Raw genomic sequence first — 18,093 nt, 5'->3', positions numbered from 1 at the left:
TATGGACTGTGTACAGACTACAGAAAAAGAGGTGTTTCAAATCAAGCAACACACATCAAAGTTGCTGGTGAACGCAGCAGGCCAGGCAGCATCTGTAGGAAGAGGTGCAGTCGACGTTTCAGGCCGAGACCCTTCGTCAGGACTAACTGAAGGAAGAGTGAGTTTCAAATCAAATCAAGTTTAACTATCAATCAAACCACACATGGATACAGCTGAACGAGACAGTGTTCCTCTGGGGCCAAGGTGCAAAAACACATATGTGCATTCAAAATAATGAGAAAGGGGAAAAAAAACATAGTCACATGAGAAAACACATTTTTAATCCAAGAGACAAATCAGGATGGATAAATCCCCAGGGCCTGACAAGGTGTTTCCTCGGATCCTACCGGAGGCAAGTGCAGAAATTGCTGGGGCTCTAGCAGACATACTTAAAGCATCCATAGTGACAGGTGAGGTACCGGAGGATTAGAGGATAGCCAACGTTGTTTAAGATAGGCTCTAAATATAAATCAGAATATTATAGTTTGGTGAGCCGGACATCAGAAGTGGTAAAGTATTCTAAAGGATTGGACATATAAGTATTTGGACTGTCATGGACTGATTAAGGATAGTCCGCATGGCTTTGTGTGTGGTAGGTGGTGTCTAACCAATCTTATATAGTTTTTTTGAAGATGTTACCAGGAAAGTGGATGAAGGCAAGGCAGCTGATGTTGTCTGGGTGGACTTTGGCAAGACATCAGGCAAGGTCCCACAAGGGAGGCTGGTCAAGAGGGCTCAGTCGCTCTGGCATTCAGGATGAGGTAGTAAATGGGAGAAGCCAGGGAGTGGTAGTAGATGGGTGCATCTCTGACTGGAGGCCAATGACTAGTGGTGTGCTGCAGAGATCAGTGCTGGGTACGTTGTTGTTTGACATTTATATCAATAATCTGGATGTTAATGTGGTTACTGGTTCTTTTGCAGATGACACAAAGATTGGGTGTGTAGTGGACACTAAGGAAAGCTATGATGGCTTGCAGAGGGATCTGGACCAGCTGGAAAAATGGCAGATGGAATTTAATGTAGACAAGTGCAAAGGTGTCGCACTTCAATAGGACCAACCAGGGTCGGTCTTACACAGTGGAATGGTAGAGAACTAAGGGGTGCAGTAGAACAAAGGGATCTGGGAATACATTGTTCATAATTCATTGAAAGTGGCGTCGCAGGTAGATAAGGTTGTAAAGAAAGTTTTTGGCACGTTGGCCTTCATAAATCAAAGTACTGAGTACAGGAGATAGGATGCAATGCTAAAGTTGTATAAGACATTGGTGAAGCCTTATTGTAATATTGTGTGCAGTTTCTGTCATCTACCTACAGGAAAGATGTAGATAACAAGTACAGAGAAAATTTACAAGGATGTTGCCAGGATGGAGGACCTGAGTTATAAGAGAAGATTGAACAGGTTACGACTTTATTCCTTGGAACGTAGAAGATTGAGAGGAGATTTGATAGAGGTATACAAAATTATGAGAGGTATAGATGAGGTAAATGCAAGCAGGCTTTTTCCACTGAGGTTGGGAGGGACTACAACAAGAGGTCATGGGTTAAGGCTGAAGGTGAAAAGTTTTCGGAGAACATGAAGGGAAACTTCTTCACTCGAGAGTGTCAAACAAGCTGCCAGCACAAGTGGTGCATGCCAGCTCAATTTCAACATTTATGGGAAGTTTGGATAGGTACATGGATGGTAGGGGTATAGACAGCTGTAGTCCCAGTGCAGGTTGATGGAAATAGGCAGTTTGAATTTTTTGGTATGGACCAAATAAGCCAAAGGGCCTATTTCTGTGCTGTACTTTTCTAAGACTATTCAACCTTTCCCTATAACACAGGTCCTCAAGTTGCAGCAACATCCTTATAAATTTTGTGTTACATTTGGAATTTCTGTCACTAGAAATATAGGTCTAGACTCGCCCAAGTACTAGTCCAATAAAACTACACAGTGTCATCAACAGGGATTTCACTCCTTTGTCTCAACTTTATTATGTATCATTAAACTGGAAATGTATTTATTTTTATTCATTTAGAGATACAGCAAGGAATATACCCTTTGAGCATATGGTCTAGCTAACATTTCCTCCTCCGTTTAACAGTAGTTCAATCATAGGACAATTTACCATGGCCAATTTACCTATTAACCAGTATGTCTTTGGACTGTGGGAGGAAACAGGAGGACCCAGAGAAAACCCACACTTTCCATGGGGAGGACGTACAAACTGTTTACAAAGGACACTGGGAATGAACTCCGAACTCCGACACCTTGAGCCCTAACCCCTATGCTCTCGCAGCAGGCTCTAGATCAGAGAAACAGTGGAGGCATTTGGTACCCTTGGTAACATCCAAAGACAGAAAAGGAAAGTCAAATTTCAAGTGGAAAACTTTCAGTAGGCAATAGTTCATTTCCCATTTATGTTGTTGACTTTGAAAGTGATGAAGACAAAAATAGAAAATTAGCACTTAGTGAGCCATTAACCAGAGGTCTTACAAACAAAACTTGCAGCAGGAGAGCAAAGAAAGGAGTAATGGAAGTCAGGAAGTGGAATTCCTATCAGTCTTTTGGTGGGCGTGAGATGGAAAAATCTGAAAAATTGCAGGACAGGAAATGGAATTGCTCATTTAGAAAGCTGGTACCAAGAAAGGCCACAATAGAGTGGACGTGGAGAGGATATTTCCAATAGACCAGAGGGCGCAGCCTGAGAATAGAAAGATGTCCCTTTAGGACAAAGATGAGGAGGAAGTTATTCAGTTAGAGGGTGTGAATCTGTGGAATTCATTGGTACAGATGACTGTGGAGGCCTAGTAATTGAGTATATTCAAAGTGGAGGTTGAGAGGTTCTTGATTAGTAAAGGCATCAGTGATATGGGGAGACAGCAGGTGAATGCGGCTGAGAGCGAAAATAAATCGGCTGCGATCAGATGGCAGGGGAGACGCGATGGGTCAAATGGCCTAATTTGCTTCTATATCTTTTGGTCTCATAATATGGAGCAAAGGACCCTTTATGTGCTGCACAGAAATATGTTCAAGGTGCTATAGAATTTAAGTTGTTATATATTAGTAATTTTATCATGCTTAAGAAACAAGGGGGCTCTTTTAGCTGGTACTGAAAGTGGTTTTCAAAACTCACTTGAAGAGAGAATTCCATCAATAAATTCTTGTCTTGTGATTTTCCCGTCTTGATCCTTATCGATGCGCCTGAAGAAGTCCATTACTCTGGATTTTTTGTGGTTCATCCATCGCATGTACTTCTTTCGCCAAACGTCAAAATCAAAATTGGCAAATTCTCTCAGCTGCGATGGAAGCAAAATTGTGTCAACTCTCTGGAAGTTTCACATTTAGAAATAACTCAAATAATTTGAATAAAATTACTTCGACCACTTTTAAAGGATAGGGGGGAAAATTTGCTCCCTTGTTTTAAAAAGAAAACATGGCTACAAACTCCCATGAAAGACTTGAAAGAATAAATACTGCAGTGAGATATCAGCAAGACAATGCAAATTCCAAACGAAGCAAGTTACAAAACCATTTACTTTCAAATAAATTCCTTAAATATTTACGGCACCGAAGTATTTGAATTCATAATATATTATTAAGAAGGAAACAATTGGTTTGCCAAATAAAGTAAACAAGCTCGACACGGCATCTCAATCGGTCACTTACAAAAATATTAAAATATTTGACTTGCATGATTAGAGCAGATATTTGTTATGCATATTTAATCCTAGTTATTTACCAGCTTTGATCTTTGTGACTGAGAGCTCTGTATACATAAATCAATGGAACAAAAGTAATACTGTACATGGGTAAGTTATCATTCCCTACATCTGTGCTGAATATATTTAACACAAAATGTAATGTTAATCAGAAAACACTGCATACCATCCAACAAAGTAAACCGCACAAGATTTCCATAATTTTCTTCAAAACAGAAGGGTAATAAAATAGGATCAGGGAAAAATACCCATAATCTCCCCCTAAGATTTGTTTGGGTCGAAACAACAAAAATTTCATGAAATATGATTAGTAAATGAAGCCATAAGGCTTATTATGTAAAATTTTGGAGATTGCTTTGAGACCTAGAAAATTTTAACAAGGAACAAGTTTTGGAGAAACTGCTTACTATCACCTAAGAAATTCTCACATAGGAGAGTCAGAAACTCACACCAAAGAGATTTTCAACACAAAACTGAATTGGTATATTAATATAAAATATTTGAAGTGCCTTTGTTTCATTCATTTATTTATTTATTTTTATTTATTGAAATACAATGTGGAACGGGCCCTTCCTGCCCTTCCAGCCACGCTGCCCAGCAATCCCGCGATTAAACCCTCGCCTAATCACAGAACAATTTACAGTACAGATGACCCGATAACCTATCAACTGAGTAACCTACCAACCAGTATGTCTTTGGACTGTGGGGGGAAACCGGTGCACCCAGAGGAAACCCACGCAGTCACAGACAGAACGTACAAACTCCTTACAGACAGCAGAAGGAATTGAACCTGGGTCATCTGTGCAGTAAACACTATGCTACCATGTCCCCCTTACGAGAACACAAGCTTAAAAGTTGACATCCTTCCATTCACCCAGCTGTGATTTTGAGACGTTTACCTCCTCCAGCCTATCCAGTGCATCATTGAGCTTCCGCCGCCTGTCCAGTGCCAACAGCCACACTTGCTGCCACTTGCTAACCAGGAGATTCGCACGTGGATTTTTACTTTCAATAGTCTGGGTTGCTGGTGAATACAGAGCCCGTGTTGGGAGTCGTTTCCCTATGAGAGAAGTGGGATAATTATTTAACTGCAGGATTAATTCTTATTCAGTCAGCCTTACTACTGCCATCCCAATGGAAACTGGGTTACCCACCATCATCACAAGCTCTCCTCGTGGCAAACGACAACTCGTTAGGTGTAAGTCCCAATGCATTAAACTGCAAGTATAACCCGATGGCTCAGCACTGCCATATTCTCAATGGGTGTAATTATCCCCAATAAAAAGTAATTACTTTCCAGGGTTTTGAGAAACATAATTTCTGCTCTTCAAGTTCCAAGCTAGGATGAAATGCACCAACATCATACAGCTCACGCAATCTTACGTTTTACCATAAACTTATGTTGCCTTCCCATTATTCATATTTCCAGGGGCAGAATTTTAAGGTGTTTTAAGGTATATGGAGGATGTCAGGAGGTAACTTTTTTTAATATACAGCGAGTTGTAGGCATGTGGAATGTGTTGTCAGGGATGGTAGCGGAGGCAGATACATTTGGGATATTTAAGCAACTCTTATATAGGCACACAGATGAAAGAAAAATGGAGGACTATGTGAGAGGGAAGCATTAGATTGAGCTAAGATTTAGGTTAAAATGTCAGCACAACATTGAGGGCTGAAGGCCTGTACTATGCTGTAACGTTCTAGGTTCAGCTCCAACTTGTTGCCATTCCTTACTGAGTCTGGGCTACTTACCACTTTCAGTGAGAGCTTTGCAGTTTCCTTCACCACTGGTGAGTTAAGAGGAGTGGAGAATAGTTAATGTTATTCCTTTGTTTAAGGGGGGTAATAGGGACATACCAAGATATTATTGGCCATTAAGCCTTAGATTGGTGCTGGAGAAATTAATGGAGAAGATTCCCTGAAATAGGATATACTCACGTCTGGAAAAGCATGGATTCATTAGGAATAATCAACGTGACTTAGTCCATGGGTGCCCATGCCTTACAAACTTGGCTTGTTTATTTTTCAGGAGGTTATTAAGATGATTGATGAGGGTAGGGCAGTGGATGTTATCCATATAGGCTTTAGGAAAGTATTTGACAATGTATCTGATGGTAGGTTGATCCAGAAAATGAATGTACATGGGATCTACACAGACTGGCAGACTGGATTCAAAATTGGTTTGGATATAAAAGACAGAAGGTAGTAGTGAAGGGGTGTTATTCTGATTGGAAGTCTACGACCAGTGGTATAACACTGGAATCGGTGCAGCGAATTCTTTTGGCTGTGATTTAAGTAAATGATTAAGATGAAAACGTGTATTCAGTGGCCACTTTAATAGGTACACCTGTACAACCACTTGTTAATGCAAATACATAATCAGCCAATTATGTGGCAGCAACTCAATGCATAAAAGCATGTAAGAGGTGGAATTGTTGTCAAACCAGATGTCAGAATAGGGAAGAAATGTTATCTTAGTTATTTGACTGTGGAATGATTGTTGGTGCCAGATAGAGTGGTTTGAGCACCTCAGAAACCTGACCTCCTGGGATTTTCATGCACAGCAATCTCCAGAGTTTACGGAGAACGGTGCAAGAAACAAAAAAAACATCCAGTGAGTGGCAGTTCTGAGGGTGAAAATGACTTGTTAATACGAGAGAGGTCAGAGGCCGGACTGGTTCAAGCTGATAGGCGGGTGACAGTAACTCAAGTAACCACACATTACAACAGTGGTGTGCAGAAGAGCATCTCTGAATGCACAACACATTGTACCTTTAAGTAGACGGGCTACAACAGCAGAACACTATGAACATACACTTAATGGCCACTTTATTAGGTACAGGAGGGACCTAATAAAGTGGCTACCGAGGGTAGGTGGGCTTATTACTAAGTTTACAGACAAAAACTCATGGTGTTTGGATGGTGAAGAAGGTTGACAAAGTATAAAGCAGGAAACATCAGCTGGAAACATGAGCAGAGAAAAGGCAGATGGAGTTTAATCCAGGCACACTTGAGGTGTTGCACTCTGGGAGGTCATATGCAAGAGCAGAGTATTCAGTAAACGGCAGGAATTTTAGAAGCACTGATGTACAGAGACATCTTGGAGTGCAAGTCTATAGATCCCAGAAAGTGGCAATACAAGGGTTGTAAAGACAATGTACATAATGCACAAAACTTTGATCACACTACACTTGGAGGATTCCATGCAGGTCTGGTCCTGACATTACAGAAAGAATGTGGAAGCTCTGGAGATGGTGCAGAAGAAGGCTCACCAGTATGTTGCCTAAGTTAGAGAGTACTAGCTCTAAACAAAGGTTGGACAAGCTAGGACTGATTACACTGAAAATGTCAGAGGCTAAGAGGTATCTATGAAAGTAAAGGAGACGTGATTGGTCATGTCAGAAATGTCAGATACTAAAGGGCAGAGGTTTAAGATGAGTGGAGGATTGCTCAAAGGAGTTTTGAGAGTTGCTTGTTTTTTAACTACTTGCAAGGCACTTGCAGGGAAGATGGTACAAACAGATAAGATAGTGACGTTTAAAAGGCACATGAACATCGAGAGAATGGACAGATATAGACTGCGTGCAGGGAGATGAGATTAGTTTAAAATATCATCATGGTTGGTACAGACATCATGGGATGAAAAGCCTGATCCTTTGGTGCACTGTTTGGTGCCAAGGTAAGAAAACTATATAAAGGTTAGCTTTATTTGTCATATGTACATTGAAACAGCAAAGCACATAGGGAAATATGTCGTTTGTGTCAAATCAAGTCAGTGAGGATTGTGCTGGGCAGCCTGCAATTGTCGCCACACTTCCAGCGCCAATGTAGCATGCCCATAACTCACGAAATATAACTGTATTATCTTTAGAATGTGGAAGGAAGCTAGAGCACCCTGAGGAATATCATGCGATCATGGAAAAAAAGTAGACTCAGTGGTGGGAAATGAAACCTGATCTTACAGCCAGTGCTGTAAATCACTGCGCCAACCACTATGCTACTGTGCCACCTCATGGAATCCAAGCTGATTGCGATATTATCAGATAATTCAAATGCTTAAGCTCTAATCTTCATCCATCTTCAATTGGTGACTAATTAATTTTTTCAAGGCAACTCATGGACGTAGATGGGATGTTCTGGAACTCACTGAACAGAACTACAAAAACAGATTTTCCAGTTGCCATAGCTCTGGAGTTGGCACGACTGCATTCCTACAATAAAACCCACTTGTATCTGAGCATTCAAATCACTTCGGAGGAGTCCTCATCCTCCACAGGACAAATGCTTATCCATATGGGTGGTCACTGTTGTTCCATGTATCAGATAGCCACAGAGAAATTTGATTCAAATATTTTCTCCTGATCAGGATGTATTCAGTGTATAACTACAGTACTAATTGACTCAGTAGAGAATGGGAGAGTCCAGGACTGGAGGGCACAGCTCAGAACAGAAGTCCCTTTAGAACAGAGATAAGGAGGAATTCTTTAGCCAGAGGGTAGTGACTCTATGGAATTCATTGTCATGGACAGCTGTGGAGGCCAAGTCATTATTATATTTAGTTGGAGATTCATACATTCTTGATTAGTAAGGGCGTCAAAGGTGAAATGCATTGTATTGTTTGCATTAACAACCAACATAACCTAAGAACGTGCTGGGGACAGCCCGCAAGGGTCATCACACATTTCCAGCGCCAACACAGCAACCCACAAAGTTCAGCAGAACAACAGCAAACAAAGCCCCTTTCCTCTCTTCCATCCACTCTCTCACAGACAATCCTCCAACGTCAGGGCCACAGACCACCTCCGAACCCCAAGCATCCACTGGACACACAGATCGTTTGTGGCTCTAGATTTCAAAATCTCCAGTCTCTTGCATTTGTACATTACCAACCATTTGCTAATTGTTGCTAACATAGATAGACAAGGGACTGAAGATTCTGGGACCTGCAGTGTCCCGTGACTCTACATTAGCAATTGACCCATCACTTGAGGCTTGCTTCCCATTCAACCCCCAGAGTAAAAAAAAAGCAATGAAAATGAGAAACACCCCTGAAATAAAATGTAAATACTACTCACTTGACCTTCCTTTCTCTATGACAGGTATGTTGGATGTGATCTGGGTTGGTTCTGCAGCTTTCCTCTTGTATGTCTTTGTGACCTTATCCACATCTGGTTGCTTCCTGGTCATTTCCTCCATGAAGGTCTGAAATTAAAAGTACCCCACTTAACAAAATGTGGTGCCACAGTTCATTCACACAAGTATGTATAAAATAATTATCACCAGTACTTCTAATTAGAAGGACTGAAGGTTGTAATCAAGCACCCGCTTCTTTCAGTCGGTATTGCAACTAGATGGCCATGAGGAGGTACTTCGTCTGATTTTCATAGGACACAGAACACCACACCATGATACAGGCTCTTCAATCCACAATGTTGTGCTGATCTTTAAACCTAGTCCAAGATCAGTCCAATGCTTCCCTCCCATCTAGCCCGCCATTTTCTTTAAAAAAAAAAGCCTCGGGTCTCTTTAAATGTCCCTAATGTATCTGCCTCTATCACCATTCCTGGCAGTGAGTTCCACGCGCTCACCACTCTGTAACAAACATACCCCTTGACATCCTCCCTATACTCTCCTCCTGTCACCTTAAAATTATGCCCTCTTGTATTTGCCAATCCCCACTGGGAAAAAGGCTTTTATCGTCAATGTATCAATGGCTTTTATCATCTTATATCCTCTGTACAGTTGCCTTTCACCCTCCTTGGCACCAAAGAGAAAAGCCCTAGCTTACACGACCTTTCCTCTTACGACATGCTCTCTAATCCAGACAGCATCCTGGTAAACCTCTTTCTAACATAATACAGAACTGAACATAATACTCCATGTGTGGTCTAATCAGAGTTTTATAGAGCTGTAGGTACATGAATGCAAGGTACTTGTATATAACAGAGATGTACTTTATACAAATATGTACAAAATGATTATTGTCAATCTTTCTGATTATAAAGAAGAGAGGTCTCAATCAACCATCCCTTACTTTCTTTGAAGTCTGTGTAGATCATAGCTTTGGTATGACATCTAAAATTATGACGAACTTCTTTTGGTGTTGTAACTGGTTGTATCACAGCCTGGTATGAAAACACCAATGCCCAAGAACAGAAAACCTTACACAAAGTGGTGGATATAGCCCAGCTCAACACAGGCAAAGCCCTCTACACCAGTTATTTCCCTACAATTATCAGGCTCCTGCACTACAGTGGATAGCCTCACTCACCACACCTCCCAGCTGATTTTACAACCTACAGACGCACTTTCAAAGACTCTACACTTCATGTTCTCACTATTACCTATTTATTTTTTATTTGCACAAATTGTCTTCTTTGGCACATTGGTTGTTTGTCAGTCATCACTTATGTATAGTTTTTCACATATTCTATTATATTTCTTTATTTCCCTATAAATGCCAATAAGAAAATGAATCTCAGGGTTGTACATGAGGACATGTGTATACTTTGATAATACATTTACTATGACTTGATGTTGACATTCTTTCAATGGATATCACAATTACATAGCCACAAGGAGGTAGCTTGAGTGATTTTCCTCCTATCTAATTCAGGGGAGATTACCCATTCCACCAAACCACTCCAAATACGCAGCGACAGGGTTTTGAATCAGCAACTTTTCCCACATGAATGTCCCAATTCCACATAAAACGACCATTTAAGCAAAGAATGCTACATTTCATCAATCTCTACATCAACTTTGAGAATCCAAATGTGTCAGATGGACCATGGCTAGAGTCGACTGTGCTGGTTTGGGTTGTGGTTACCTGGTGCTCAGCAATAAGTGTTTTGACTTCTTCAATCTCCTGTGGAAGTTGCTCTTGGTCTCTCTGAGTGAGTATTGTCTCTGCCCACTGCAACCAACTCAAAAGACTCTCCAGCAGCTCCTGATTAGAGATAACGTCAGCAAGGGCTGCTTGCAGTCTCAGTTGATGCTGCTTACTCCATGCAGTTACCTGGCATTTCACATAGAAACAAAACATCACAAAAACATTCTGGAGCCTGCAACATCGTCTAGAAATACACAATTTCCACTGAAGGGTCTCAGCCAGAAACATCAACTGTTTATTCCCCTCCATAGATACTGCCTGACCTGCTGAGTTCCTCCAGCATTTTGTGCGAGTTGCCCACAACTTCAAAACAGTTACCTCTTCGAAACGGGCTCGGATTATTGTGATCCAATGCTTGATAGTTGTGATGGAGTCCGGGTGGCAGGTGGACAAGATGGACTCCCCCATACCCACAGCCGAATTCAACTCGGTCATCTTCTCTTCCAGCTTCTTCACAAACTCCTTACAGAGAGAAAAAGTAAAACCAATCAAAATTCTCACACACATCAATTGAATTCACAGGGTTCCTATTATGTGCCAGTAAAAAGGGGATGCTTTCTGCAAAAGTCTTAGTATTCACCTTTTTCTTCACAATGTGGCCACTCAGTGGGTATAGATCACACCTCGCACTCTCCCCAACCCAGTGCAGCATAATCACTGTCCTCTCAGTGTGGTACAGGTGGCGCACTGCCCTCCTGGCACAGTTCAGTGTGAGCGCGGTACAGGGGGAGAGAGCTGCCCTCCCGGTGTGGTACAGGGGGAAAGCTGCCCTCCCGGTGTGGTACGGGAGAGAGCTGCCGTCCCGGTGTGGTACAGGGGGAGAGAGCTGCCCTCCCGGTGTGGTACGGGAGAGAGCTGCCATCCCGGTGTGGTACAGGGGAAGAGTTGCCCTCCCGGTGTGGTACAGGGGGAGAGAGCTGCCCTCCCGGTGTGGTACAGGGGGAGAGAGCTGCCTTCCCGGTGTGGTACAGGGGGAGAGAGCTGCCTTCCCGGTGTGGTACAGGGGGAGAGAGCTGCCCTCCAGGTATGGTACAGGGGGAGAGAGCTGCCCTCCAGGTATGGTACAGGGGGAGAGATCTGCTCTCCCAGTGTGGTACAGGGGGAGAGAGCTGCCCTCCCGGTGTGGTATGGGGGGAGAGCTGCCCTCCTGGTGTGGTACAGGGGGAGAGAGCTGCCCTCCCGGTGTGGTACAGGGGGAGAGAGCTCCCCTCCCGGTGTGGTATGGGGGAGAGCTGCCCTCCCGGTGTGGTACAGGGGGAGAGCTGCCCTCCTGGTGCCATACAGGTGGATGCTGCCATCACAGTGCCCTGTAGAGCGATGAGCTCACAATATAACACAGAGGGAGCTCTGCCCTACTAGCCTGCTATAAAGGAAGTGTTACTCTCTCAGAGAGCCAGCACTATTCTCAAAGGACAACAGAAATTTCCTCACAGTCCTGCCCAATATTAATTTCTCAAAGAATATCACTTCAGTAAATTAAAATGATCATCATCATACTTGTTGCTTCATTTGCTACATCACAATAATAAGAACAAGTATCTAATTAGCTACAAAGTGCTTTAGGATTGTGAAATGCTTCATAAAAATGCCAGTTCTACTTCCTTTCCTACATCTAATCGCTATTAACTGGTTTCACTAAAGTCTGTTGATTAATTACCAGAAGCAATAATAATGGCAGATCACAGGCACAATAATCTGTCTCATAATCACTATCCCAGTCAACAATATTTAGTCCAAGAACCACAAATCAGCTGTATTAGATTAAAAAAATGCAGTGAGCTGGTTTTCTTCAGCAGTCTAATGGTACATGGACGTGCATTGCTAAGAATAACCATAATTTGATTTGAGTTTGACATTTCCAATATTTCAAGATTATGGGAATTCTCCCAGGAATGAAAGGGTTAACATATGAGGAGTATTTGATGGCTCTGGGCCTGTACTCACTGGAATTCAGATGAATGGGGGGCTGGGGTTTGGGATCTCACTGAAGCCTATCATGAAAGGCGTAGGTAGAATGGATGTGGAGAGGATGTTTTCTACAGTGGAGGAGTCCAGGACCAGAGGTCACAGCCTCAGAATACCTGAACATCCCTTTAGATTAGAGATGAGGAGAAGTTTCTTTAGCTAGAGGGTGGTAATTTATTGGCATAGACAGACTTGGAGGCCAAATCATTGGGTACATTTAAAGTGGAGGCGGATAGGTTCTTTCTTAATTAGTCAGGGTTTCAAAGGTTAAAGGGAGAAGGCAGGAGTATCAGTTTGAGACGAACAATAAATCAGCCATAATTTTATACTCTGTTCTTGGTTGGTGCAACTGTAACAAAACCCAATTTCCCTCGGGATCAATAAAGTATGTCTATCTACCTATCTAGCTGTAATGGAATTATGGAGCAGACTAGATGGGCCAAATAGCCTAATTCTGCTTCTATGTCTTATGGTCTTATATTTCTTTACAACATAGGAAGCCTTTCTGCCCACTGAGTCCATGCTAGCTCTCTGAAAGGTACTGGGAGGTCAACAGGATGGAAACATAGTACATTTCTAATAATAGTCCTATAAGAGTAGACCTCTTCTACAATAAGATGGACTCTTGGCCTGACAACTTTATTTATTATGATCTTGCATTTTATCTTGCATACTTGCATTCCGCACCACATTTTTCTGGTTTACACTTTATTCTGCATTGTTATTGTTATATCTTGTTCCACCTCAGTGTGCCTTGAATTGATTTGATCTGTGTATACAAGATTTTTCCTGTACTGTATCTTGGTTCATGTGCCAAAATAAACCAAATAAAACAAAGCCCTAATGGTCTATCCATTGCTGCAAGATGGTGATATACTTGATTGAGTCGAAGAAAGCCAGAGCTTCAGACACAAAATTAGATTTCCAACGTTCTGTGCTGGTGAATCATTCATTATCCTCTCTGTGTGCATGCAACTTCCTCATTACTCTTCAGCACCCATCAAGCACACCCTGAAGGGATTGCTGTCACCGAGTTACACAGCAATTTTATCCCTTTCAGGTGGTAGGCATTGGTGACAAGTTCAGCACTGATTGCCCGTTCCTAATTTCCTAGTAACATTACCTGGTCATTCAGATGCACGTCAAGCATTCTGCCATGGGCCTGAAATCACCTATAGACCAGACCAAGCAGTACATTTCACACCACCGCCCCCCCCCCCGACCCCAACACCTTCCTTCATGGACTTGACAGCTTTTACAACCAGTTGGTAGTTTCACTTTCACGACCACCAAACCCAGCTTTGATCCTCAGATTTGTTTAACTGATTATTCCCCAGTCACTACGGCAGGATCTGACATGATTGCAAGACCTGGGTTATTATTGTAGCAACTTAACTACAATGCCAATGGTTTATTTGGTAGAAGAGGGTTCAGTGTTGTCTACCATCACTTTTACTGCAAATCGTATCCCCATGTTGCACAAGCGCCCTTTTAAAAACATTATTTTCTCATGCTCTTTCCCAACCTTGTGCTGATCAATGAGTGCGTGGAGAGCATCACTGTCATCTGGAAGAACTCCATGGAAACGAAGGGCCTGCTCAGCCTCGGCCAGCCACTCCAGCAGCACGTGCACAGCAGAGTGGAATTCCTCAGCCTGTAAATACAACATCCATTCATCACAACGCTTGCAACCTATCAGCCAGCAGTCTGCGTGTATTTTTAAGTTGCTTTAAACGCATAGAACATACAGCATTATAGCACAATACAGGCAGTTTGGCCAGCAATGTTGTGCCGACATTTTAATCTTTTTTAATATCAATCTAACCGTTCCGTTCCACATAGCCCTCACTTTTCTATCATCCTGTGCCTATCTAAGTTTCTTAAATGCCCCTATTGAACATGTCTCTACCACCACAGCGTGAAGGGTGTTCCATGCACTCACCACAGTCTGGATAAAGAACCTACTCTGAAATACTCCCTTCCTACACTTTCTTCCAATCACCTTAAATTATGCCCCCTCATATTAGCCATTTCCATCCTGACTGAAATAGCTAGGAGGAGAAGAGGGGAGAAAAGGGCTTTGAACTTCAAGAAGATGGGCAAACTTGCTTCACGCTGCAAACGGAAGGTTGTCTGGGGGTCCAATGATTGAGGTTGCTGGCAGAGAGAAAGGTGAGGAGGGGATGATGCCTCAATCTGCAGCCAGGGTAGTTAGGTGTAAAATTTAACCTCTGTACTGGACAGGAAGTGGAACCCAGTAAGACAAAACATCTACAAGGTTCTAGGAAAGCATTGTGAGATGAACGATCCAGACAGTTCCTTCAAGGTTGGGTTGGGGCAAATGATTTAGATTCCACTGCTGGAATATGTGGGGCTGCCTGCAGCACATTATTAGGTTGTGTTTGTCACTGCAAATTCTGCGCATTTCACTGTATGTTTCTAGTATGTGTCATAAATAAATCTGAATCTCAACTGTCTGGTGGCCCCATACAGGAGGGTTGACAAGAAGAGGCTCAGATGTCGTGCCCCCGGTGGGTGTAATGATTCACATTTTCAGACATGCCATCAACGACAATATGAATGAGATGTAAGTGGCTGTGCCCCTTGACAATAGGTACTCATGTTTGAGTACTGTTTGGGGGGACAGCTTACCTGGGGGAAGCGACAGTGGCCGTGCCTCCGGCACAGAGTCCAGCCCTGTAGCTCAGAAGGGTAGAGAAAGGAAGAGGAGGGCAGTTGTGATAGGGGACTCGATAGTAAGGGGGTCAGATAGGCGATTCTGTGGACGCAGTCCAGTGACCCGGATGGTAGTTTGCCTCCCTGGTGCCAGGGTCTGGGATATTTCTGATCGTGATATCCTGAAGTGGGAGGGTGAGGAGCCAGAGGTCGTGGTATATACAGGTACCAATGACATAGGTAGGAAAAGGGAAGAGGTCCTGAAAGGAGAATATAGGGAGCTAGGAAGGGAGTTGAGAAAAAGGACCGCAAAGGTAGTAATCTCGGGATTACTGCCTGTGCCACGCGACAGTGAGAGTAGGAATGCGATGAGGTGGAGGATAAATGCGTAGCTGAGGGATTGGAGCAGGGGGCAGGGATTCAAGTTTTTGGATCATTGGGACCTCTTTTGGCGCAGGCGTGACCTGTACAAAAAGGACGGGTTACACTTAAATCCTAGTGGGACCAATATCCTGGCAGGGAGATTAGCGAGGGCTACTGAGGTGACTTTAAACTAGAATGGTTGGGGGGTGGGAATCAAATTAAAGAGGCTAGGCGAGAGGAGGTTAGTTCACAACAGGGGGATGGGAACCAGTGCAGAGAGACAGAGGAGTGTAAAATGAGGGAAGAAGCAAAAAGTAGTAAGGTGAAAAGTAAAAGTGGCAGGCCGACAAATCCAGGGCAAGCATCAAAAAGGGCCACTTTTCAACATAATTGTATAAGGGCTAAGAGAGTTGTAAAAGCGAGCCTAAAGGCTTTGTGTGTCAATGCAAGGAGCATTCATAACAAGGTGGATGAATTAAAAGTGCAGATTGTTATTAATGAATATGATATAGTTGGGATCACAGAGACATGGCTCCAGGATGATCAAGGATGGGAGCTCAACATTCAGGGATATTCAATATTCAGGAGGGATAGACATGAACGAAAAGGAGGTGGGGTGGCGTTGCTGGTTAGAGAGGAGATTAACGCAATAGAAAGGAAGGACATAAGCCGGGAGGATGTGGAATCGATATGGGTAGAGCTGCATAACACTAAGGGGCAGAAAACGCTGGTGGGAGTTGTGTACAGGCCATCTAACAGAAGTAGTGAGGTTGGGGATGGTATTAAACAGGAAATTACAAATGTGTGCAATAAAGGACAGCAGTTATAATGGGTAACTTCAATCTACATGTAGATTGGGTGAACCAAATTGGTAAAGGTGCTGAGGAAGAGGATTTCTTGGAATGTATGTGGGATGGTTTTTTGAACCAACATGTCCAGGAAGCAACTAGAGAGCAGTTTATTCCAGACTGGGTATTGAGCAATGAGGAAGGGTTAATTAGCAATCTTGTCGTGAGAGGCCCCTTGGGTAAGAGTGACCATAATATGGTGGAATTCTTCATTAAGATGGAGAGTGACACAGTTAATTCAGAAACAAAGGTTCTGAACTTAAAGAAGGGTAACTTTGAAGGTATGAGACGTGAATTAGCTAAGATAGACTGGCAAATGACACTTAAAGGGTTGACGGTGGATATGCAATGGCAAGCATTTAAAGATCGCATGGCTGAACTACAACAATTGTTCATCCCAGTTTGGCAAAAGAATAAATCAAGGAAGGTAGTGCACCCGTGGCTGACAAGGGAAATTAGGGATAGTATCAATTCCAAAGAAGAAGCATATAAATTAGCCAGAAAAAGTGGCTCACCTGAGGACAGGGAGAAATTCAGAGTTCAGCAGAGGAGGACAAAGGGCTAAATTAGGAAGGGGAAAAAAGATTATGAGAGAAAACTGGCAGGGAACATAAAAACTGACTGTAAAAGCTTTTATAGATATGTGAAAAGAAGAAGATTGGTTAAGACAAATGTAGGTCCCCTACAGACAGAAACAGGTGAATTGATTATGGGGAGCAAGGACATGGCAGACCAATTGAATAATTACTTTGGTTCTGTCTTCACTAAGGAGGACATAAATAATCTTCCGGAAATAGTAGGGGACAGAGGGTCCAGTGAGATGGAGGAGCTGAGGGAAATACATGTTAGTAGGGAAGTGGTGTTAGGTAAATTGAAGGGATTAAAGGCGGATAAATCCCCAGGGCCAGATGGTCTGCATCCCAGAGTGCTTAAGGAAGTAGCCCAAGAAATAGTGGATGCATTAGTGATAATTTTTCAAAACTCTTTAGATTCTGGACTAGTTCCTGAGGATTGGAGGGTGGCTAAAACCCCACTTTTTAAAAAAGGAGGGAGACAGAAACCAGGGAATTATAGACCGGTTAGCCTAACATCGGTGGTGGGGAAACTGCTAGAGTCAGTTATCAAAGATGTGATAACAGCACATTTGGAAAGCGGTGAAATCATCGGACAAAGTCAGCATGGATTTGTGAAAGGAAAATCATGTCTGACAAATCTCAGAATTTTTTGAGGATGTAACTAGTAGAGTGGATAGGGGAGAACCAGTGGATGTGGTATATTTGGATTTTCAAAAGGCTTTTGACAAGGTCCCACACAGGAGATTAGTGTGCAAACTTAAAGCACACGGTATTGGGGTTAAGGTATTGATGTGGATAGAGAATTGGTTGGCAGACAGGAAGCAAAGAGTGGGAATAAACGGGACCTTTTCAGAATGGCAGGCAGTGACTAGTGGGGTACCGCAAGGCTCAGTGCTGGGACCCCAGTTGTTTACAATATATATTAATGACTTAGACAAGGGAATTAAATGCAGCATCTCCAAGTTTGTGGATGACACGAAGCTGGGCGGCAGTGTTAGCTGTGAGGAGGATGCTAGGAGGATGCAGGGTGACT

At 42.8% G+C, this 18,093-nt stretch overlaps 1 protein-coding gene across 20 annotated transcripts in view; it reads right to left on the bottom strand.

The window, feature by feature from the left end:
* Nucleotides 1-18,093, bottom strand: part of dst (dystonin) — a 603,331-nt gene that overhangs the window by 30,267 nt on the left and 554,971 nt on the right. For all 20 annotated transcript variants that reach the window (XM_072250685.1, XM_072250715.1, XM_072250746.1 and 17 more), the window contains 6 exons: nucleotides 14,124-14,252; nucleotides 10,952-11,095; nucleotides 10,571-10,759; nucleotides 8,817-8,943; nucleotides 4,641-4,801; nucleotides 3,156-3,318 (listed from right to left, as the gene is read on the bottom strand). In XM_072250685.1, coding sequence (XP_072106786.1) covers nucleotides 3,156-3,318; nucleotides 4,641-4,801; nucleotides 8,817-8,943; nucleotides 10,571-10,759; nucleotides 10,952-11,095; nucleotides 14,124-14,252 — 913 coding nt within the window. The remainder of the gene's footprint in view (nucleotides 1-3,155; nucleotides 3,319-4,640; nucleotides 4,802-8,816; nucleotides 8,944-10,570; nucleotides 10,760-10,951; nucleotides 11,096-14,123; nucleotides 14,253-18,093) is intronic.

The sequence above is a fragment of the Mobula birostris genome, chromosome 2 (assembly GCF_030028105.1).
Source record: "Mobula birostris isolate sMobBir1 chromosome 2, sMobBir1.hap1, whole genome shotgun sequence".
In the NCBI taxonomy this organism is placed as follows: domain Eukaryota; kingdom Metazoa; phylum Chordata; class Chondrichthyes; order Myliobatiformes; family Myliobatidae; genus Mobula; species Mobula birostris.
The sequence above is the reverse complement of the archived record's forward strand: the minus strand, read 5'-3'. Positions and strand labels throughout refer to the sequence as shown.